This window comes from Armigeres subalbatus, chromosome 1 (genome assembly GCF_024139115.2).
Source record: "Armigeres subalbatus isolate Guangzhou_Male chromosome 1, GZ_Asu_2, whole genome shotgun sequence".
Classification (NCBI taxonomy): domain Eukaryota; kingdom Metazoa; phylum Arthropoda; class Insecta; order Diptera; family Culicidae; genus Armigeres; species Armigeres subalbatus.
In genome coordinates, this window is record NC_085139.1 from 286,480,545 (window position 1) to 286,505,240 (window position 24,696).

Here is a 24,696-nt window from a genome sequence, read left to right on the forward strand (position 1 = left end):
TCGTCACCGAAGGATTGCTTACATCTAAATTAATGTAAGCAAGCATCTCCAGTTCATCTGCGGCGATCGCACGGGACACGAGAAGTAATTCTGTAGTGTCGGTGCACCGAGAGTGCGCCGCACAGAGAAGATGCAGAGCAAATAAATAGAGACGAACGTTATCTGGGTAAAATTGGAGGGTAAAATGTAAACTGGGGAACGGAACAAAGAAGAAGGCGCATCAGTTGCCGTCTCGATCGTTGGCTGTTATCAATAACATTATTATTAGTTTGGTGTTATTAGAAAAAAAAAAGATGAACGTACGATCTCATCTGCTCGGCATCCTTCGTCCGGCAAGCGGCGACTGTACAAAGTTCAGATAAGTAGACTGCACAGAATGATCGTTCGGCGACTCTGATCTATTTGCTTGTTTATCAATGCTTATCGATTAATGACACAAGTGCCTTCGAAGCTCGTCAACAACCGGCCCCGGTTATCTATTGCGTCTTTGGGAAACGATCATATGAATGAGAAGATCAGTTCTTGTCTCGAACGTGATTTTGTGTATGAGTCGTTCAACCGATTTGAAATCCGGAAAGTCATAAACCGTATCTAAGCAAGAAAAATCCAAATCATGACAGGTCTTGAACCCATTTCAGATGTTGAGGCAACTCACTTCTGGATCGAAGTATTATCGTCTTGGTCGTTTTCATGAAGCGTACATGCGATAGCACCGGGCAGACTTAGACAGAGAGAAACATCTTCGCTACCGAGCGCCGACCCAGCCAGACGAATAGAGTTCTTATCAAAAAGAGAACCGTAACATCCATTCGATGCGACGGCGGCATGGGCATTCCGATCTTAGCTGATGCGTCGACTAAAGATCACCGCACCACCGCACCATTCGTCGTCTCATTTGGCATTCAAATTTCCGATTATGAGCTGCTAACCTTGCCTCATCATGGCCATGCGGCTGATAAAAACCCCCAAAATGTTCTCATAGTCTCGCCATGCTTCGCTGAGATGATCGTCATACACACAGAGAGATCGAAAGTCACATCACAGTACGTAGAATACGTCCGCGACTCAGCCCGGGTCGATCAATAAGTTATTATCGCAAACAGGGGCAAAGCGGGAGAGAGTAACGAACAAATTAATAATTTGTTTACAAATTTTTCCAAAAGCAATCGAGTAATGGCTGTGTGATAGCCGGCGAACGAGTCAATAGCAACAGTGTCAGAGGAAGGCGCAGATAACGCGATAGGAGATGATGAGCAAGCATCGGTGGTAAGGGGCAATAAATTCTCCGCTCGACTTATCTGGTTGGTTGCTCCCTTAACGACTCGAAGGTTTATCGGAAAGTCTTAAGGTTTATCCTTTATCGCGCGTCCACTTATCGGCAGTTGTCTGTCTGTTGGACTTTGTTGTTTTAGGCCCATTGAGATGGTTTACCCATCCGCGATAGTGAGAATGTGCCCGATGAAGACACTTGCTGGCGATAAGTGGAAATGCTGAGTCGATAGCTACCTACTTGATGCCAGTAGAAACATGTTCGTTTGATGAGTGATGGTTGTAAATATGTTGTCAATCGATTTCAACAAAACTTGCATGGCAAAAAATGTTTGGTTCTCTTAATATATTTGATTATCTTCCAGATATGTAGATATTTAGTTTTGGATTAAATACATAAAATCAAATGTTTTTTTTTTTTACAAAGACTGGCTTTGTATTTTAGAATATTGAATTCTGATATTACCCGGATCCAATGCAATTGTCACAATTTCGATTGGATCTCGATTGAAACAGTACGTTTTGTTAACATGTTTGAAAATGAGATCAAAGGGAGCCGCAGCGACAATCTTCTTCTATGGTTTATTACCTCCTTCGATTTGCTTACTTTATGCGATTTCCGAGCAGGAGAAAGTAACTCAATAATACCTAATTCTTTTATTGATACCTTACTCTGTTAAGAACTTTCCTCTCATAAGAGGTAAAATACCAAAGGAAAGGAGTAGCACAAAACAAAAATACAAAATTAAGGCTTAACATACTCTGTTATTACAATATCAAACGCATAACAAATTATTTTTTGGTCGGTATTTTAATACCTAAGCATGTCATGCCTGACATATTTTGCATATTAATTGTTGGTATTATTTTCTGGTATTTTACCTCTTATGCTAGACAAGTTCGTACCAACTTCTGTTATCGAGGTCGGGTTCTTAACTCTCGCAATGGAAGACATACATTCAATTGTCTGTCTGACCATTTGATATTTTCAATGTTAAAAAATAATTGGAAATGCGAGCATGTCAAAGCAAAAAATTGGAAAAAGAGATAGGTAAACTTTTGGGATTCATTTGAATAGAGTAGCATTTTACAAGCTGGTGTAGTGTGCATTTATTTCAATTGATAATAACAACAAGATCAACTGGGCTTTCTCGTCAAGAATTTTATCGGGTTTTGTTGACTTAGTCCAGCGGGTACCCCTGGGTACCTTCGCTAGTCCCATTTGGTACCTCGGATTAGAATGCGTAATGGCGGATGTATTATAGTTCCAATAAAAAAATATTGATACAATTTTGATTATTACATTTTTTTATTCTAAAACTTTGTATTGTACATAATATGCATGGTAATTGATCAATTAAAGATGTTTGAATCCTGCCCATCCCAACCAGTACAGCGTATAAAGGGCTGTTGGACAAAAGATCAAAAGCACGTCGATGCCTCCTACCAAGAGGCTTGGAAACCTCCTTCCAAGAGGCTTGGAAACCTCCTTCCAAGAGGCTTGGAAACCTCCTTCCAAGAGGCTTGGAAACCTCCTTCCAAGAGGCTTGGAAACCTCCTTCCAAGAGACTTGGAAACCTCCTTCCAAGAGGCTTGGAAACCTCCTTCCAAGAGGCTTCAAAACCTCCTTCCAAGAGGCTTCAAAACCTCCTTCCAAGAGGCTTGGAAACCTCCTGCCAAAAGGATCGGAAGCATCCTTTTAAAAGGCTCGGAAGCCTCCTTTTAAAAGGCCCGGAAGCATCCTTTTAAGGAACTCGGAAGCCTCCTTTTAAGAGGCTCGGAAGTCTTCTTTTAAGAGGCTCGGAAGCCGCCTTCCGTGAGGCTTGGAAGCCTTCTTCCAAGAGGCTCGAAAGCTGCCTTCCAAGATGCTCGAAAGCTGCCTTCCAAGAGGCTCGGAAGCCTCCTTTCAAGAGGCTCGGAAGCCTCCTTTCAAGAGGCTCGGAAGCCTCCTTTCAAGAGGCTCGGAAGCCTCCTTTCAAGAGGCTCGGAAGCCTCCTTTCAAGAGGCTCGGAAGCCTCCTTTCAAGAGGCTCGGAAGCCTCCTTTCAAGAGGCTCGGAAGCCTCCTTTCAAGAGGCTCGGAAGCCTCCTTTCAAGAAGCTCGGAAGCCTCCTTTCAAGAGGCTTGGAAGCCTCCTTTCAAGAGGCTTGGAAGCCTCCTTTCAATAGGCTTGGAAGCCTCCTTTCAATAGGCTTGGAAGCCTCCTTTCAAGAGGCTCGGAATCCTCCTTTCAAGAGGCTCGGAAGCCTCCTTTCAAGAGGCTCGGAAGCCTCCTTTCAAGAGGCTCGGAAGCCTCCTTTCAAGAGCTCAGGAAGCCTCCTTTCAAGAGGCTCAGAAGCCTCCTTTCAAGAGGCTCAGAAGCCTCCTTTCAAGAGGCTCAGGAAGCCTCCTTTCAAGAGGCTCAGAGCCTCCTTTCAAGAGGCTCAGAGCCTCCTTTCAAGAGCTCAGGAAGCCTCCTTTCAAGAGGCTCAAGCCTCCTTTCAAGAGGCTCAGAAGCCTCCTTTCAAGAGGCTCGGAAGCCTCCTTTCAAGAGGCTCAGGCCTCCTTTCAAGAGGCTCAAGCCTCCTTTCAAGAGCTCAAGCCTCCTTCAAGAGCTCAGGCCTCCTTTCAAGAGGCTCGGAAGCCTCCTTTCAAGAGGCTGGAAGCCTCCTTTCAAGAGGCTCAGAAGCCTCCTTTCAAGAGGCTCGGAAGCCTCCTTTCAAGAGGCTCAGGCCTCCTTTCAAGAGCTCGAAGCCTCCTTTCAAGAGCTCAGGAAGCCTCCTTTCAAGAGGCTCAGAGCCTCCTTTCAAGAGGCTCAGGAAGCCTCCTTTCAAGAGGCTCAGAAGCCTCCTTTCAAGAGGCTCGGAAGCCTCCTTCAAGAGGCTCAGGCCTCCTTTCAAGAGGCTCAGAAGCCTCCTTTCAAGAGGCTCAGAAGCCTCCTTTCAAGAGGCTCCAAGCCTCCTTTCAAGAGGCTCAGAAGCCTCCTTTCAAGAGGCTCAAGCCTCCTTTCAAGAGGCTCAGAGCCTCCTTTCAAGAGGCTCAGAAGCCTCCTTTCAAGAGGCTCAGAGCCTCCTTTCAAGAGGCTCAGGAAGCCTCCTTTCAAGAGGCTCAGGAAGCCTCCTTTCAAGAGGCTCGGAAGCCTCCTTTCAAGAGGCTCAGAAGCCTCCTTTCAAGAGGCTCAGAAGCCTCCTTTCAAGAGGCTCAGAAGCCTCCTTTCAAGAGGCTCAAGCCTCCTTTCAAGAGCTCAGAAGCCTCCTTTCAAGAGGCTCAGAAGCCTCCTTTCAAGAGGCTCAGAGCCTCCTTTCAAGAGGCTCAGGAAGCCTCCTTTCAAGAGGCTCAAGCCTCCTTTCAAGAGCTCGGAAGCCTCCTTTCAAGAGGCTCAGGAAGCCTCCTTTCAAGAGGCTCAAGCCTCCTTTCAAGAGGCTCAGAAGCCTCCTTTCAAGAGGCTCAGAAGCCTCCTTTCAAGAGGCTCAGAAGCCTCCTTTCAAGAGGCCTCAAGCCTCCTTCAAGAGGCTCAAGCCTCCTTTCAAGAGGCTCAGGAAGCCTCCTTTCAAGAGGCTCAAGCCTCCTTCAAGAGGCTCAGAGCCTCCTTCAAGAGGCCTGGAAGCCTCCTTTCAAGAGGCTCAAGCCTCCTTTCAAGAGGCTCAGAAGCCTCCTTTCAAGAGGCTCAGAGCCTCCTTTCAAGAGGCTCAGAAGCCTCCTTCAAGAGCTCGGAAGCCTTCTTTCAAGAGGCTCAGAAGCCTCCTTTCAAGAGGCTCGGAAGCCTCCTTTCAAGAGGCCTGGAAGCCTCCTTTCAAGAGGCCTGGAAGCCTCCTTTCAAGAGGCCTGGAAGCCTCCTTTCAAGAGGCTCGAAAGCCCCCTTTCAAGAGGCTCGGAAGCCTCCTTTCAAGAGGCTCGGAAGCCTCCTTTCAAGAGGCTCGGAAGCCTCCTTTCAAGAGGCTCGGAAGCCTCCTTTCAAGAGGCTCGGAAGCCTAATTTCAAGAGGCTCAGGAAGCCTCCTTTCAAGAGGCTCAGGAAGCCTCCTTTCAAGAGGCCTGGAAGCCTCCTTTCAAGAGGCTCAGAAGCCTCCTTTCAAGAGGCTCAGAAGCCTCCTTTCAAGAGGCTCAAGCCTCCTTTCAAGAGGCTCAGAAGCCTCCCTTTCAAGAGGCTCAGAAGCCTCCTTTCAAGAGGCTCAGAAGCCTCCTTTCAAGAGGCCTGGAAGCCTCCTTTCAAGAGGCCTCAGCCTCCTTTCAAGAGGCTCAGGAAGCCTCCTTTCAAGAGGCTCAGGAAGCCTCCTTTCAAGAGGCTCGGAAGCCTCCTTTCAAGAGGCTCAGAAGCCTCCTTTCAAGAGGCTCAGAGCCTCCTTTCAAGAGGCTCAGAGCCTCCTTTCAAGAGGCTCAGGAAGCCTCCTTTCAAGAGGCCTGGAAGCCTCCTTTCAAGAGGCTCGGAAGCCTCCTTTCAAGAGCTCAGTAGCCTCCTTTCAAGAGGCTCAAGCCTCCTTTCAAGAGGCTCGGAAGCCTCCTTTCAAGAGGCTCGGAAGCCTCCTTTCAAGAGGCTTGGAAGCCTCCTTTCAAGAGGCTCGGAAGCCTCCTTTCAAGAGGCTAGGAAGCCTCCTTTCAAGAGGCTCGGAAGCCTCCTTTCAAGAGGCTCGGAAGCCTCCTTTCAAAAGGCTCGGAAGCCTCCTTTCAAGAGGCCCGGAACCTCCTTTCAAGAGGCCCGGAAGCCTCCTTTCAAGAGGCCCGGAAGCCTCCTCTCAAGAGGCTCGGAAGCCTCCTTTCAAGAGGCTCGGAAGCCTCCTTTCAAAAGGCTTGGAAGCCTCCTTTCAAGAGGCTAGAGCCTCATTTCAAGAGGCTCGGAAGCCTCATTTCAAGAGGCTCGGAAGCCTCATTTCAAGAGGCTCGGAAGCCTCATTTCAAGAGGCTCGGAAGCCTTCTTTCAAGAGGCTCGGAAGCCTTCATTCAAGAGGCTCGGAAGCCTCCTTACTAGAGGCTCGGAAGCCTTCTTTCTAGAGGCTCGAAAGCAGCCTTTCAAGAGGCTCGGAAGCAGCCTTTCAAGAGGCTCGGAAGCCTCCTTTCAAGAGGCTCGGAAGCCTCCTTTCAAGAGGCTCGGAAGCCTCCTTTCAAGAGGCTCGGAAGCCTCCTTTCAAGAGGCTCGGAAGCCTCCTTTCAAGAGGCTCGGAAGCCTCCTTTCAAGAGGCTCAAGCCTCCTTTCAAGAGGCTCAGAAGCCTCCTTTCAAGGCTCAGAGCCTCCTTTCAAGAGGCTCAGAAGCCTCCTTCAAGGCTCAGAAGCCTCTTATCAAGAGGCTCAGAAGCCTACTTTCAAGAGGCCTCGAAGCCTACTTTCAAAGGCTCGGAAGCCTCCTTTCAAGAGGCCTGGAAGCCTTCTTTCAAGAGGCTCGGAAGCCTCCTTTCAAGAGGCTCGGAAGCCTCCTTTCAAGAGGCTCGGAAGCCTCCTTTCAAGAGGCTCGGAAGCCTCCTTTCAAGAGGCTCGGAAGCCTCCTTTCAAGAGGCCCGGAAGCCTCCTTCCAAGAGGCCCGGAAGCCTTGTTTCAAGAGGCCCGGAAGCCTCCTTTCAAAAGGCTTGGAAGCCTCCTTTCAAGAGGCTCGGAAGCCTTCTTTCAAGAGGCCCGGAAGCCTTCTTTCAAGAGGCTCGGAAGCCTCCTTTCAAGAGGCTCGGAAGCCTCCTTTCAAGAGCTCAGGAAGCCTCCTTTCAAGAGGCTCAGAAGCCTCCTTTCAAGAGGCTCAGAAGCCTCCTTTCAAGAGGCTCAGGAAGCCTCCTTTCAAGAGGCTCAGAAGCCTCCTTTCAAGAGGCTCGAAGCCTCCTTTCAAGAGGCCTGGAAACCTCCTTTCAAGAGGCTCAGAAACCTCCTTTCAAGAGGCTCAGAAGCCTCTTTAAAAGGCTCGGAAGCCTCCTTTAAGAGGCTCAGGAAGCCTTATTTCAAGAGGCCTGGAAGCCTTCTTTCAAGAGGCTCAGAAGCCTCCTTTCAAGAGGCTCGGAAGCCTGCTTTCAAGAGGCTGGAAGCCTCCTTTCAAGAGGCCTCGAAGCCTGCTTTCAAGAGGCTCCAGGAAGCCTCCTTTCAAGAGGCTCAGGAAGCCTCCTTTCAAGAGGCTCCAGAAGCCTCCTTTCAAGAGGCTCAAAGCCTCCTTTCAAGAGGCTCGGAAGCCTCCTTTCAAGAGGCTCGGAAGCCTCCTTTCAAGAGGCTCGGAAGCCTCCTTTCAAGAGGCTCGGAAGCCTCCTTTCAAGAGGCCCGGAAGCCTCCTTCCAAGAGGCCCGGAAGCCTCGTTTCAAGAGGCCCGGAAGCCTCCTTTCAAAAGGCTTGGAAGCCTCCTTTCAAGAGGCCCGGAAGCCTTCTTTCAAGAGGCCCGGAAGCCTTCTTTCAAGAGGCTCGGAAGCCTCCTTTCAAGAGGCTCGGAAGCCTCCTTTCAAGAGGCTCGGAAGCCTCCTTTCAAGAGGTTCGGAAGCCTCCTTTCAAGAGGCTCGGAAGCCTCCTTTCAAGAGGCTGGAAGCCTCCTTTCAAGAGGCTCGGAAGCCTCCTTTCAAGAGGCTCGGAAGCCTCCTTTCAAGAGGCTCGGAAGCCTCCTTTCAAGAGGCTCGGAAGCCTCCTTTCAAGAGGCTCGGAAGCCTCCTTTCAAGAGGCTCGGAAGCCTCCTTTAAGAGGCTCGGAAGCCTCATTTCAAGAGGCTCGGAAGCCTCCTTACAAGAGGCCACCAGAATGATAATCGAAAATAGTGACTGATGCGAAAAAGAGTGACTAAACTAAAATTTCAGCGCTGCAAGGGTGATCAAAGTACTCGCGCCCAGTAATGATGCTCTTAATGCTTTAGTAGTGCAAGCTGATCCGATTCCTTCGCTCGATGTCATCCATGATGCTGCTTCGTTCTCTGTTCTAACGGTAGGGCATTTTCATTCGACAGATACCAAATACAAATACCACGAAAAATGGAGAAAGAAGAAAAGGAGAACGTTGTTTTTGGCAACCGACCCGGCAACGAAATAAGGACTACGATTAGAAACTCGGTACCTGGAATGTCAGGGCCCTAAATGAACCTGGGCGAGTAAGCCTTCATGACCAACATTGCATTCAAATATAACATCAATTGCAACGGCGGCGAAAAAGACGCGCATGGAGTTGATTTCATAGTGATATGCAGGCAGATGAAGCGAGTAATGAGATGGAAACAGATTAGCGAACAGATCTGTGTGTTGAGGACACGGAAAATGCTTGAATGACAGCCTAATAAACATCTGCTCTCCGGCAAACGATAAATCCGACGACTTGAAGGACATGTTTTATGAATGTCTCGATAAAGCCTATGAAGAGTGCCTAGAGTTTGACGTTGTTATCGTGACGCGCGATAACGATGTTACCCGCGACGTGGAAAGGCGTGTTGTAGCTACCATATGGCTTATTACGGACTTCGTAACCAGGTCCCGTAGTCTGCGAACTCCAATTCCAACAGGAACTTCGTGTGCTTTTCAATTTAGTATTCTAAAAGCATTTCCTAAGTTATTAATTGCTATCTTGGACGGATACACTATGCCCAGGGTAACGAAAAAGTTTCCAACCCGAAAACATCATAGAGCGGACCGAGAATCCCAATTGACAATCCTACGTCTTTGCTCTCAAAGCTACTGGAGGCGCCTCTACTCTCTTCTATGATTATACAACGAATTAATGCTTGATATATAACGGAATGTGTAGTTTTTCGGCTGTAGCAGTCTTGTAACGCGAGTTAGCAACGAAGCTACCCCAGCGGTGGTAGAAAAAGCTGACGACCTCATCGCAACGAGTTGGCGACGGGCCGCCAGAACGAGGGCATTACAGAATGCTGACGACGGCATCAGAACGGATGGTAACATCGAGCAACCTGACAGTTTCGGCGTGCGACGACGATGACGACGGAAAGTGCAAGTGTAAGCATTTGAGGTGTAATAAGTTTCAATATTGAATAAAGCAATCAGTTCGATTTAGACTCGCGAATGATGAAGTAACCTTTTTTTAAAAAGAGAAATCCGTTCGTATAAACTTAACTGGAGGCTCCGGCGAGATCCTCCTATTCGGGAATAGTATAAAGTGATAAGTGCAAAAATCTTAGTGGATTCCAGTACCGGTTTCCCTGGTTCAAAGAGCCAGGCACATATCACAAAGCGACCTGCAGGACACTGTGGACAAACTCCAAAAGGAAAACCCGATCGGCACGGCTGGACCAGAGTAGCGAAGGAGCAAAACGGAACAATCCAAAAGTGCCTGCCTGCAGATCCCCCGACTGAGGAAGGACAGCCATCATCAAGACCAACGACCCTAATGTTGGCCAAACACAGGACCAGGTCCTCTATGTAAGTAATTCTTTCGTTTATATTTTAACTAGTGATCCAAGGAGTAAGTGAACATATAAGTAGACCCAAACCGTGACCCAAAAAGTTTTGAATAAGTGTTTGATTCTTCGCAACTTTGATATAAGTGTTTAGCCACATTAAAAATTAGTGTTTAGTAGGGAAAGTGTTAAATAAGATTAGTGAGTGAACTTGGAATCTGTGAAAAGTTTATATTTTGTTTTTGACATGGCTCAAGCTGGCGATAACAACGGTGCGAGAGCAGAGCAAGACGCTGCTCCAATTCAGATAACCATGCAACAATTTATCGAATTGGGTAGCTTCCCCGACTTTTTGCGTCATCTTCAACCTTTCGATGCCACCCCAACTGACCTTATCCATTCGTTAGCAGACGTTCAAGGGTAATTGATATGTACCGGGCACATGGAGCCACAGATGCCCAAATTGAGTTAATTGGTCGTTCTGTAAGACGGAAAATCAGAGGAGAAGCTGCCGATATTCTAAATGCAAACAACATCATGCATAATTGGAACCAAATTAAGAACACCCTGCTTCTCTATTATAGAGATAAGAGAGATTTGAAAACATTGGATTTTGAACTCACTTCAATTAAAAAAGCGAGTAACGAGAGCTTAGGCACCTATTATTTTCGCGTCAATGAACTGTTGTCGTCAATAATAGCACAGATTCAAACGGAACCTAAATTTTTTGCATGCAAATTCTCATATCGATTATTTTAGAGAAAAAGCAATCGACTCTTTTATACGAGGTTTAGAAAAACCTCTGTGCCACCATATAAAACTTTCAACCCGACAACTCTGAATCATGTATATCAATTCTGCTTAGATTACTTCAATATGGATACTCGATCTGCTCCTTATAGAAATGAGCATAATGCTCAAGCTCCAAAACCTAGAGAACTCGAACCACCAAGAATCCCTCCAAGGAGACCATCACCCCATCCAACTTCTTCTAGACACCAACAACCTTTCTATCCAATGCACCAGATGCGACCGTTTTCCCATCAACCACCATTTTTCCAACAACCTCCATTTTTCCAACAACCTCCATTTTTCCAACAACCTCCATTTGTCCGCCAACCTCAGCATCTCCAACAACCAAGATTCCAAAATAATCCCTTCCAGCAACCTAACAGACCTCTTCCCAAACCGGAACCCATGGAAGTAGATCCTAGTATCCGATCTAGGAATATTAATTATGGCAATAGGCCTCCCATGGGAATAAAAAGACCACATCCACCCTACGATCAACAACCAAATTTTAAACGAATGGCTCATCCTTTGGAATACAGTTATCCATATGATTTCTACTACCCCAGCACAGATTTTGACAACTACTATTATCAAGACGAAATTCCAGAGGAGCAATCTCAGCCAGATGTTCATCATCACGATGAGCCGAAGGCTGAGGAAAATCAAATCAATCAAGAAGAAGAAGATCCTCAACCTTCAACTTCTTCTCAGACCAATTTTTTAGAATGGAAGCCGAGTTGGTAACTCCAACTCTTCCGTACATTTATCTGAAAACCAGTATCGGAAATTTTCCATTTCTCATAGATACAGGTGCTAATATAAATATAATTGAACCAAAACTAGCTTACAAGTATAAAAGTTCCAGACCCTATGATTTCAACGCTGATAAAATTTCTAGTGCTAGTGGTAAATTTCATGCAACTTCAGCCATTGACATTGTGTTTTTCTACCCCAAAATCAATCATTCTGCACAGTTTTTGCTTCACAAGTTTCATCCATTTTTCAAAGGAATTATTGGAACAGGTATTTTACAAGCACTCAACGCAATAGTAGATCTTGAAAATAATGTTTTACATTTGAAAAAAGGTATTGAAAATTTAAGTATCCCACTTTCACGATATAACCCCGCAAACCCAACATCCAATAATTTATTCAGAATATCTCACTTGTCAACTAACGAAAGAGATAAGCTTCAAAAAGTTTTGAGCGCTCATTCAGCAGTTTTTCATCAACCGGATACAAAACTTACTTGCGGTACCACAGTAGAATGTTCTATCAACACTACTGATGATGTACCAATTCACCAAAAGGTGTATCCGTATCCTGCTGCTTACACCGAAGAAGTTCGGAAGCAGGTTAACAAACTTTAGCTGACGGAATAATTAGACCTTCTCGCTCAGCTTGGACATCACCAGTATGGATAGTGCCAAAAAAGGCAGATGCATCCGGTGAAAAGAAATTTAGGATGGTCATCGATTACAGGAAACTGAACGAAAAGACCATTTCCGACCGCTACCCTATGCCCGAAATTGGATATGTTATTGACCAATTGAAAGGCAATAAATATTTTTCCACTTTGGATTTAGCATCTGGTTTCCATCAAATACGGATGAAAGCCAGTGACATCGAAAAGACAGCGTTCTCGATCAATAATGGCAAGTATGAATTTACCAGAATGCCATTTGGGTTGAAGAACGCACCCGCAACTTTTCAAAGAGCAATCGATGATGTTCTTAGAGAACAAAATTTTGGAAAAATTTGTTACGTTTACATCGATGATGTAATCGTTTTTGGAAAGGACATTTAAATAATTTAGACATAATATTCAGGACTTTGAATGAGGCTGGATTGAAAATTCAGTTGGATAAGTCGGAATTTTTACTTCATGAGGTAGAATTTCTGGGATACATAATAAGCTCAGAGGGAATCAAACCAAATGGAAAGAAAATCGAGGCAATTAATCAATTTCCAGAACCCAAAAATCTAAAGGAACTCCGAGGGTTCTTAGGAATGATGGGATATTACCGAAGATTTGTCAAAGATTTTGCAAAAATCGCAAAACCGATCATCAACCCCTCACCCCATCAGTAATTACCGATCATCAACCCCTCACCTTTGCGTTATCACCTAAAAACACGAATGCTAAATTAAAAAAATGGAAATCGTATCTTGAGGAACATGATTATGAGATCATGTATAAACCAGGTAAAACCAATGTAGTTGCCGACGCTCTAAGCAGAATGGTTTGTTCCATGACGGCAACTCAACACTCTGCTGAGAATAGCGATGATTTTTACATTGAGTCTACCGAGGCTCCTATTAACGGCTTTAAACATCAAGTTATTCTGAGGAGGCCCGACCAACACAAAGGTATCAAATCCATTTGCTAACTACACTAGGATCGAAATTACATTACCTGATATTAACGATGATTCTATTTTACAGGTACTAAAACACATTTTGATCTTTCGAAAGTAAATGGATTGTTAACAACCGAAACACTGATGGGCAAAATTCAGGAAATTTATAAGAAGCATTTTGGTTCTAAGAGGTTGTTAAAAATCCGTTTCAGCCAAAAGATCCTCCAAGATGTGCAAGAGGAAGATGAACAATGGAACATCATCCGACAGGAGCACTACAGAGCACACCGTGGTGCCGAGGAAAACAAACAACAAATTTTGAGGAAGTTTTATTTTCCAAAACTTGCTCAAAAATTGAAGGATTTCGTGATAAATTGCAAAATTTGTCGAGAGAATAAATATAATCGTAACCCTATTGACTTCCCTCTTCAGGCCACACCTATTCCAAATGCCCCTTTCAAAATCGCTCATATAGACATCCTATTCCATGAAAGTGACCACTTCCTTACCTATATCGACAAGTTTTCTAAATTTGCGCAAATTAAACACATTGAGTCAAGAGCAGCAGTCGATATAGTCCCTGCCGTAAAGGAACTCCTTTTAAATTACAATCCCCCAGAAATAGTAGTCATGGATGGTGAAAAATCTTTCATGACCGGAGATTTGGTAAACTTTTACAACACACATCATATTGAACCATATGTTACCGCTACAGGACGGAGCGAAATGAATGGTGTTGTAGAACGTTTCCACTCTACAATCTTAGAAATCTACAGAATTACAAAACATGAAAATCCCGGAAAACCTGTCAATGACCTACTCCTTTTGTCACTCAATAAGTATAACTCCTCCATCCATAGTGCAACAAAATACACCCCTCTTGAAATAATTCTTCCGTCCCCTCGAACCCCAGAAATCATAGAAAATGTTTTTAAGAACTTAACAGAAAAGCAGAAAAAGGATTTGAAATTCCATAACAAATCTAAGAAAGCTACGGAACTTGAATGTAACCAGGAAGTATACGAAAATGCAAGACAAAGAATGAAACACAAGCCACGGTTCAAGAAAACCAAAATTAAGCAAGTTAACAAAAGTACTGTAACTATGGATGATGGAAGAAAAGTTCATAAGAATGACATTAAGGTTAGGAAAATTTAATTTGTGTCTTTTCTTCTCTTCTTTTTGCAGAATGTTAATATTTTTGTGTCTAATGACAGAAGCAAGAGTGGATGTTAGAAGAATAGATCATTTACCGATTGTTATCTTTCATTCAGGATTAGCAAGAATTCAAATTACGTCCCATTATTATGTTCATCATTTCAATGTTACCTCTCTGAAAGCTCATGTCGACAGTCTTAGGAATCAATTTGATCAATTGAAAATCAACCAATTCACACCACTCACTTTACAAAAATTTGATGAAATTCATCAAACACTAAAAAACTTGGCCCCTTCTATGAGACATAAGCGCTGGGATAGTCTAGGAACAGGTTGGAAGTTCATTGCAGGAAGTCCGGACGCAAACGACTTAAAAATAATAAACTCTTCCATTAACGAACTTGTTAGCAACAATAATCAACAGATTAGAATAAATAGGGCACTTAATAAAAAATGCAATAGAACTTTCGAATGCTAAATCATTAGAGATTTATTCACTAAATATTTTTCTTAACTTAAAATATCTAGCGGAAAAATTAGAACAGATTGTTGATAGTATATCTTTAGCTAAAGCCGGGATTTTGAACGAAAAAATACTAAGTCAGGATGAAATTGAAATATTGTACCAAGATTTATCCAAGCAAAATATTACACTTCACAATGTCTTGGAAGCACTAAACCTTGCAGATACAACGATCGCCACCAACAGCAAGGAGCTGACTTTACTGATAAAAACCCCCATCTTGGATACGAGGATTTTCAACAAGATTCACGTCTTCCCCGTCACTGCTAGTCACCAGCAAATCCATTTGACTAGAAGAAACTATTTGCATCATGAAACTGGTAGCTACATCGTGAATTCCAGGGTTGTTACGGAGAACCTGAAATATTTTCCGCGCCAAATCCGCGCCGACTAAAATCAAATCCGCGCCATTTCCGCGCGACATGAAATCCATTTCCGCGCCAAATCCGCGCGATCCAGACTAAATTCTAAGCAAATACACGTTAAATATCAATTTTTGTATAAAAAATTATTGAACGTCTTTTCTTCAAGTTCGTTTTTTTGCAACATATGTTTGTATCAAAATGCTAATAAAACCGCGGTAAGTATTAATACCCTTCTAAATAGCCTTATTCACCACTAGAAGTACTGAACCTAAGGGAACATGAACTTATCAGTCAAAACTATTTGAATAAGCACTGCTTTTTCGGATTTGCTTTTTGTTCCGTTGGTTGGTCAGTTTTTTTGTTGATAGAACTTTATAGAATTCAGTACAAGATACGTTGATATACAAATGAATGTTAAGGCAAGATTTGATCATAATTGATTAAAGATAAACTTAGCAAATATTTAAAAAATCTGCCAAAACCGCAATTTCTTCTGAAGTAATTAATTATGCAACTTTCTTGTAGTTATTGATCACAAGACAAACCTGCTGAGATATTAAGGCATTAGACAATGAAGCTCCGTTTTTTAAACAAAACTTCTGTAAAACAAATATTTGAATTGGTATCAATAAACAAATAATACATCTTCTAAAAAAGTTGCTCAAGCTCCGTTGATTTTTAAGTCGGAATCAAGCGTAAATTCCTTCGGAATTTACAGAGGAATATTTTCAGAAATTTCAGAAGAAATTTCTTTGGAAATACGGCAGAATAATTTGAGTAAACTCCAACAGAAATTAAGTCCGTTATTAGTCCTTCAATTCTTGTAACAAGCTTTTCTAACAGTTCATGCAGATTTTTTTTGGCCATTCTACTGGAATTTCATCCAAAAACTTCGAGAACTTTATTTATAGAAATTTATCTTGCGTGCGATTCATCCCAGAAATTGCTACGGGTCATCCTCCGGAAAATCTCGCGGAAATTTTCAGGGAAGTGTTTGCAGAAATCTAACTGCCCTTGGATCTGCTGAAGTCGCTCCAAAATTGTCTGGGGAAATACTTCCGAGAACATCTGTGGGAATTCCTCCGAGTACTCTTACAAAAATTCCCCTCGGAAATTATTCTGCAATTCATTTGGGAATTTTGTCGTGAGTTCAAGTAAATTCTCCAAAAATAACCTGCGGAAAAACTTCAGAGCTTACTTGCAGAAATCCCCTACGGAAATCGCTTTAGAAACTCTTGCAAAAATTGATTAGCGACTTCCTGCGGAAAAACTCCCGGTGCAATTTTTGAGCATTTATTACAGAAATTTCTGTGATCATCGCTATAACCCTTTTGTAAATTTAAGGCGGCATTCTTTTGATAAAAAATCCTGCGAAAACTTTTGAAGAATGATATAATATATCATGCTGAGTGGTGTTTGAATGATGAAAATGGGTGTTTATGTCCTTCAATAGACATGGTTTGTGTGCGTCGTGTTTTAGAATGGATTAAAAATGACAACAAGTGACGTATCTCTTATCATAACATTTGTTTAAAGAATGCTTGAGAGTGTAATACATGCCATTAAATAATTTTATTTATTAAATTTCCGCCTAAAACTAAATCCGCGCCAAATCCGCGCGAAACCCTAAAATCGTTATGGAAATCCGCGCCAAATCCGCGAAAACCGCGAAATCCGCGAAAACCGCGAAATCCGCGAAAATCGCGAAATCCGCGTAGTCGTAACAACCCTGGAATTCGTTAGAGGCAACTATATACAAAGTCCACCAAATAGAAGCGGACAAATCCAAATGTGTACCAAACCTTCTCTCGGGACAGCAAGCAAGCTGCAACTATACCATGAACCCACCTAAGGAGGAAGTCACATTTATAAATGACGAAAACATCATTTTGAACTCAAACAAAAACATATCCTTCGCATCAAATTGTGGAATCGGTAACCGTACGTTATCTGGAACATTTTTGATATCATTTCACGATTGCGAAGTAATCATCAACAACATCAGCTATTCTAATACCATACAGAATATAGCTGGAAGTCCAATACAGCTGCCATTGGACGGTCTTGCAATACAAAAGCAATTTACAATAGCAAACCTCAGTTTGGAACATCTACATAGTTTGCATCTAGAGATGAGAAAGGAAATGGAGTACATTCGATTGAACAACACCAGCATCCAGTGGCCTTCGTGGCCCATTTTGGAGGAATCCTCTCCCTCCCTGCATGATAATCGGTATCACAATTCTTTTGAAAATTTTCTCCAACAGATCAGCTACCTTGAAGATACAAGCATCTAACGCCACAATCAAACAGGAACCGATAGTGGATATTCAACCCAGGATCAAACCTACGACATTGATGGATGTGATTCAGACGGAGCCTCATCTCTCAGGAAGGGACGAGTTAGCAACGAAGCTACCCCAGCGGTGGTAGAAAAAGCTGACGACCTCATCGCAACGACTTGGCGACGGGCCGCCAGAACGAGGGCATTACAGAATGCTGACGACGGCATCAGAACGGATGGTAACATTGAGCAACCTGGCAGTTTCGGCGTGCGACGACGATGACGACGGAAATAGAGATGTCGTAAAATCCCGATTAATCGATTAGTTACTAATCGATTACTCTTGATTCTTGTCGATTACTGAATCGATTAATCATTGTATAGTAATCGATTCAAAATTAATCGATTATCACAACGATGAATCGATTAATCGAAATAATCAATTAATTTTCGACATCCTTATGATGTCGTAAAATTCTGATTAATCGATTAGTAACGAATCGATTACTCACGATTCCTCTCGATTATTGAATCGATTAATCGTTGGGTAATAATCGATTCAACATTAATCGATTATCACAACGATGAATCGATTAATCGAAGTAATCGATTAATTTGCGACATCTCTAGACGGAAAGTGCAAGTGTAAGCATTTGAGGTGTAATAAGTTTCAATATTGAATAAAGCAATCAGTTCGATTTAGACTCGCGAATGATGAAGTAACCTTTTTATAAAAAGAGAAATCCGTTCGTATAAACTTAACTCGCGTTCTATGATTATCTTTGGTTTGAATCTCGCTCTTTCATGTTAGTTTTCCAGTCCCAAGAACACCAAACAAATCACAAGATCAGAAAATCTTGAACCATCGTTCTTTTCCATTGCTTTCATATTATATTGCTACCGAACCGAAGGCCAAACTGTGAATGTCTTATTATATCCGTTGAATGTCTGAATTCTCATGGGCTGTATACTCACAAGTTTGTCCCGACAGAACCAATAGTTCTAGTGATACATAGGCGATGCACCTGAACATTTGAGTTAGTATTTATCGGCTCGTTTTCTTCGTTTCGTTCTGTCAATTGAACTTTTATTAGCGGGATCACGGCATACAAAAAACAAGGCAGGCTCATCACGTATGTAAACATTCAGTTTGAATGTAAACATGTGACGTCACTGCTATCTTCGCACAAGCTGGACCGAGACGATGCTCTACGGTCGCAGCATGCTTACTTTTGTACTCCAACATGTGGCGATAAAATATGCGTCACATTTGAAGTGTCATTTTTCTAACGAGCCTACCTTGTTTTTTGTATACCGTGAGCGGGATAGCCCACTATTTGAAAGTCGGTTGCTTTGATCGAAAGTTCAAAATTCATTTAAACAATTCATGCTTTTATTCAGTATTTTTGATTATTATTCTAATGAAATCTATTACTTCCACAGTGTCATGAGATAGAAATCATGTTGTCTTTCCTCGTTACGCGATTCCGCGTAGTTCCATGTCTTTTCGAGTATTTAGCAGTGGCTATCTCGTAGTCACTGGTTTTCTCACACGAGATTTCAAGAAATTCGTTCGAATTTTATCGGAAGAAAATCCTTCTAATTTTTAAGGAATATTCCATCGACTTTACACAACAGATTACATTAAATTGCCACAAAAAATCTTAAGTATGCAAATAAACTTTTTGTATTTAGTCGGAAGATTTCTTCAAATTTCCTTCGAATTCTTATAGAAAATTCCATTACATTTTCTTCTGTAAATTCGTCAACAAATTAAAGTTTCGATTTACACTTTACATTTCTTCAAATTTCCTTCGAATTCTTATAGAAAATTCCATTACATTTTCTTCTGTAAATTCGTCAACAAATTAAAGTTTCGATTTACACTAAACCGTATCCATACTGCAGTCTCGCGACCTTGCTATGACACACAAATACTAACTTCCTTAGATTGTAATTAGGGTCTCGCCGATATTTCTCACCAACACAAACGCAGGTTCGTGGTTGCAAACAATCCCATTTGATTTTGCCGTGACAGCTGCTCGTGGTTGCAAACAAACCAAGTAAAAGTGTGAGTGAAACGTGCGTGTACGTACACGATCGCTGAAAGCCTAATGTTTGATACAAGAAAGAGACAGAAGTACTAGATAATAAAGACTTGCGGTGCATAGGCTGCTACATGGGATCACAGCCCTATTGTATGAATTTTCTAATCCTTTCCCGCCACAACTGTTTTCAAAGATTTCAATAGAAAGAAATAAACTTTGAGAAAAATGCTAGAACAAAAGAACAAAAATCAATAGTTCAACTATTTGCACCCAAAATTGATTATATTTTCAGTTAAATGGAACCATAAAGATGTGCCAAATATTTCTTTTTGTCAGGGTTTGCAGAAATGGCTCTCAATAGATAACGAACAACTATAAAAGAGAGTCAAAAACTGTTCCGAATCATGACTTTTTCAAAATTGTATACAAGTGCGAAAAACACAGAATCGGATAGGCAGCCCCCACAGAAAAATGGTGATTCTCGCTTTGTTTTTGCTCCTTTCGTGTTGGTTACTGCACACCTGTGTAAAACGCGTTGAAATGCATCATCAGAGCTAGTGCTCCCCGCATTTGGAGCTTTCTAAAAGAAATTTATCATGGGGTATAACACCCCCAATCAGTTCTCTATCATGACAGCTTGCGAAAAATCTCTCGCGGTATGCTACATATCGTATAATGTATACATAGATGATAAGTGAGAGACTTGTTCTTTCTCTTTAGAATTCAATCCCTGCTTTTTGTTGTTGAAACAATTCGATGAAGGATAGAAGATGCAACATTTAATGGTGCTCCATGGACACCATAGGCGGGATCAGATACTTGAGCTATATAACTATAGAATCAGCATAACTGATCATGGATTGATTTAACAATTCTTTCGCTAGGTAGTTCAACATTAACTCTGAATAGGGTCGCTTTTTACGAGGGTTATTTTCTATACAACTCTTTTTAACGGATCCAGGGTTCTTTGCGAATGATTGAGTAACAAATTCAGATGTTTCATAAACAAAAAAAAAGTGCTAACTCCAAATCCATCACACATTCGAACGGGTCCGCGACGTTAGGCATAAGTACGTTAGGCATAATGGACGTTTGGCATAATTCTGCCTTCTTTATGTCATGGGCTGTTCTTTGGGTCATTTTATGCCTAAAGTCCATTATGCCTAACGTACATTATGCCTAACGTCCATTATGTCTAACGTACTTATGCCTATCGTCCTTATGCCTACCGTTCTTATGCCTTATGTACAACCATATCTACTTCACACAAAAAAAGCTGAATATATTTAAGTAGAACCACGCAAAAACACATTTTTCAATTTGATTTCAATATGTGTTGCCGATAGAATAAAAGCAACAATGGCATAGATATTTAAAGATAAGTATAAGTAAATAAAAAATTATAACTCTGCATATTGAAACAATAATGTTAGGTACCAAAAAGCCAGTGCATAAAAAGTGCATTTTGTAAGTCACACTAAGCTGTACAAAATATTTGCGATAAAATATGTTAAATAATGAAACAACACTCACCCGCCGGAATGTCCATATGCCCTGGAGGCAGCACACCCTTGCCGTAATCGGAACCGTAATCCGAACCATAGTCCATCGAGCCCATTTTCAGCTCATTTGTACTACCACTTACTCCACTGGTAGCACGCGAAGCCGACACTACCCCACTGGCCCCGCTATTACTCATCGATGCCAAAGTGGTGGCAATCCCACTGAAGCTCCCATTGCTGTGATCAAACCCGCCGAACATGGGATGCAGCGCGGCAGCCGCCGACGACGGATGCGTCGGTGTGCTGGAAAACCCCAACTTAATTGCGGCGGCCGCTGCCGCCCCGATAGCTGCCGCCGAAGTGGCCAAATTAGTGGGGCTCTGCTGTGGCGAGGACAGGCTATCGCCGCCGGTCGCTTCTCGTTTTACGTTCGACAGATCGAATTGACGGGCAGGCGCCGAAGCTGTCGACGAAGGCGTCTGCTCAACCATGGAAATTTGCGGCGAAGCGGGGATGAACGCTTCATCCGAGCTGAGATTGTCCATGCAGTCTGAGTTGCTATCCTGGTCGATACTGTCGGTCGACCGTTTGATGGCTTTTTTGACGGGGTAGTGAATGCTTGGATAGGCTTCCGGGGTGCTTTCGGCGGCCCGTTTAAGGCTCTCTTTGGCCGCTGCGGCCAGGTAGGAGTTAAGCTTGGACGGATCCAACTGACTAGTGCTGGAGGCGCGGTGGGCTGGCGCCGGCGAGGGCCCCACCGATGGCGTTGGGCTGCGTTCGTTTTTGTGGGAAGCTGTGAGGCCCTTTATTTGTAGGGTTTCGGCAATTTTCATGAACGATTGCAGCTCGGAGTGTTTGACGTTGACCTCGCCTTGATACATGAACTGCAGCAGCTCCTGCATCACGTTGACCGAGACGTCTTTGAGGACGACTGCGAAGAAAGGGAGAGGAAGAAATCCAATTTAGATATGGAAAATGGGTGAGGAAAGGTTGTAAAGTGGTATGAGCACGTGGTCCGCCTTCGATTGCCATCGCGGCCAACTTCGATAACGAACACGTTGTGACATTTCATGGAACTCGATAAGTCGCGATACTATTTTCGCTTTCGTGGATGGACTCGAGAGGTTGTATTTATCGGCACATCATTGTCGTAAATCCAAGGAAAAGGAAAAACACGCCTGATGACGCCTGATGAAGGCTATTAGAGTGAGTACAAATCGTTCACGATATCGGCGCGAACAGCGCAATTCAAGTATCGAACCCAAGATAAGCACGGTTAGATAAACGCGGCGAATATTATTGAGTTGGCGAAGACTCCAAGCTAATTGTCGTTAGTTAAAGCTTTTAAGAGTGGTTTAAGGGATATATCAAATAGACATATCATTTCGAATCGTCTTAATCCAAGAGATAGGTCAATGGCTGACGGATCGATTAAAACAACCTCATTTTACCACAACAATTGGCCGATATGCAGCTTTTTATTGATTTTAATTTTTATTATTCGAACAATTCGATCTAATATAATTAGTAATAGTGAGAACATGAGTGCTGCTTAAAAGAATAATTCATGAATGTATTAGAAAATAACTATCTCAAGGCAAGACGAAGTCAATTTTTTACGTAATTAATTAACTAATTGGTTAAATCCGTCTATTGTCTATTGTTACACGAAGAACAACAAAATAGTAACATAATTCGACCGAATATTTCATGTGTCATGTGTCGAAAAAACAGCGAAGCCAAGTGGCCTAAACACATCGTAAAGTGTCGTATCCTCATGTACTTAGACTATCCAAAATTCAACATCTGACCGTGCGCACACCGCCAGCAATTATCTTACCTCGGACTATCAGAAACAATATATCGGCTATCACATTTGGCACGATCTCCAATGCGCACCACCGACCAACTGCTGGGCTTATTTCTGATAAAGACCACCACCATAATTCCCATCCTTCATCGTTTCCCCCCGGGGCGTTTTGCCTGTATTGCGTCTTGTTAACCAACAGGTAGCACGCCGTTAGTTACCCATATCGGACATGGTGTTCGACAAGACGATTCACAAACAGCTTATTCGAGTTGTATTGCTTCTGTCAGTTATCTTCCCGTATATGCGATGACGGTTCTCTATCGCCTATCACACCGATGCCGATGGGTGGGGGCGAGGAGTGCGACCTGGGGTTCACTTGAGGGCAACGGGAACGGGCTATTATATTGGGTTTTATCTACGGCACTGGCCCGTGGTAGAGAGAAAGATACGCGACTCAACCGATATCAGCCGATACCTGCAGCGAGCAGAGTTAAGCCCTCGTTTGACAGACATATTTGCCTATTTTTGGTCACTTGAAGTGTAGAAAATGTGTATGTTTGCGCCTTTACATTGGAACAATCGATTGTTTGGTCGGCGATTGTCCTAAGCAAATGATGAATCACGTTTGTGATAAATTTTGGGCAAGAAGATGCAAACTGGAAACGAGTATTCATTGGAATGGTTTGTTTGAAGGTTTTTGGTAGTCACGTCACGTTAGAATGTCTGGTAAAATGACTTCTTAATCCTACAGGAATAGAGACGGGACTGTTGTACTATTGCTTATATAACACTTCATGTGATGTGGAGAATAGATCTCCCTCGTCAAACCTAAACCTATTTTTTTAATCATGGAAGATAATCAAACACACCTTAGTTTTTTAATGGTTGGAATTCTTCAGCTTATGATCATTGCAATTTCGATTATGGAGAAGAATATTGCCCTAATACATTTTAGATTGAAAATTTGAATTATGTAAAACTAAGAATAGCTGCTTAATAAGAAAAGCTGCTTAAAGACATCCCTACTAACATTTTGGTTTTATGCTAGTTTTATAGAAGTCACTAAGAGCAAATTATGGTTTTCATGACCATTATAAAACAAAAAATGTTACTTGGGATGCTTGATATGACCGCCCCGCCTGTAAAATCAATTATTACAAACGACATAAGAGATAACTTGACTCGATATCAGCGACGAAAAAGGATCACGTTTAGAAGCTCAAACATAGAACTACGAGTAACTCGGGTTGGCAGGCATCTACGAAGAATTATTTCCCTACAACTTTGACGTCACGTTGTTGAGCCTTCTTGATATACGGAAATAACATGTTACCGAAATCGCGTCTTTTCATCACTTCCTCATCGGCTGTCCAGGGCTGTCCATATACCACGTGGACCTGGACAGGTTTTGGTCAGTTTGGGATACCCCCCTCCCCCTGCGTGGACAATTGCTCATATAAATTTTCAAAATTTTGTATGAACCATGGACATTCGCCATAACCCCACTCCCCCAAAAATGTCCACGTGGTATATGGATCGCCCCAAAGACGTCTGCGCATTACGCGGATTCGTCGGCAGGAGAAGAGAGTTGGACAACAATTCAACACACGCCGACTGGAAGATGCCATGGTGAAAAGATCCTTCGTTGAAGAATTGAAGAATCGAGCTGAAGATATTCCGAAAGGTGGCAACGTGGGAGACTAATGGTCCTGTTTTGTTATTAATCTACGGGCTCGTCACTCATCATACGTTTGAATGAGTGGTGAAGGGATCTTAGCAATCAAAAAGCTCACCAATGTGGGAAAGGAGCCATACCCGCATCAAAGAGCCTTTAAATATACTCTGTTGATCATGATTTGTGAAACAATGAAGTTTGATATGTCGCAAGGGGGTTTCGGAACCCATTAAAAAGGGACCACTTCACCGCGGGACCCAGGTTCCTAGCATGCCACGAAGCATGTCCAACCCATCCAAATGCCTCCAAAGAAACTTTGATGATCATAATTTGTAAAATCATGAAGTTTGATATGCCCCAGGATGAGTATCAAGGTTTACCGAATGTGTTCCTTCATAAAAAAAAAAGGCGTCGGGATTATTCCGGAACCATGAGGCCAATCTCATTTTATCTCCTAGATATAAAAACTAGGAACCTAACCGGTTCGTTTGATGGCTGAATCACAAAATCGGCCAAGAATTGAAAAAGTTTTGATTTTATAAAACCATTATAAAACCTGACACGACGGCCCTCCGACGAGACAGGAGGTTTGCGCAGGCCCAACAAGCCGCCTTTAAAAACAACTATTACGAACGACATA

At 42.8% G+C, this 24,696-nt stretch overlaps 1 protein-coding gene and 1 pseudogene across 4 annotated transcripts in view; one reads left to right on the top strand and one right to left on the bottom strand.

Annotated features, from left to right (window-relative positions):
• LOC134207681 (protein abrupt) overlaps nt 1-24,696 on the bottom strand; it is a 59,673-nt gene that overhangs the window by 20,502 nt on the left and 14,475 nt on the right. For all 4 annotated transcript variants that reach the window (XM_062683478.1, XM_062683479.1, XM_062683477.1 and 1 more), the window contains exon 3: nt 20,603-21,502. In XM_062683478.1, the coding sequence (XP_062539462.1) occupies nt 20,603-21,502 (900 nt within the window). The remainder of the gene's footprint in view (nt 1-20,602; nt 21,503-24,696) is intronic.
• Nucleotides 8,787-17,216, top strand: LOC134207682 (uncharacterized; annotated as a pseudogene).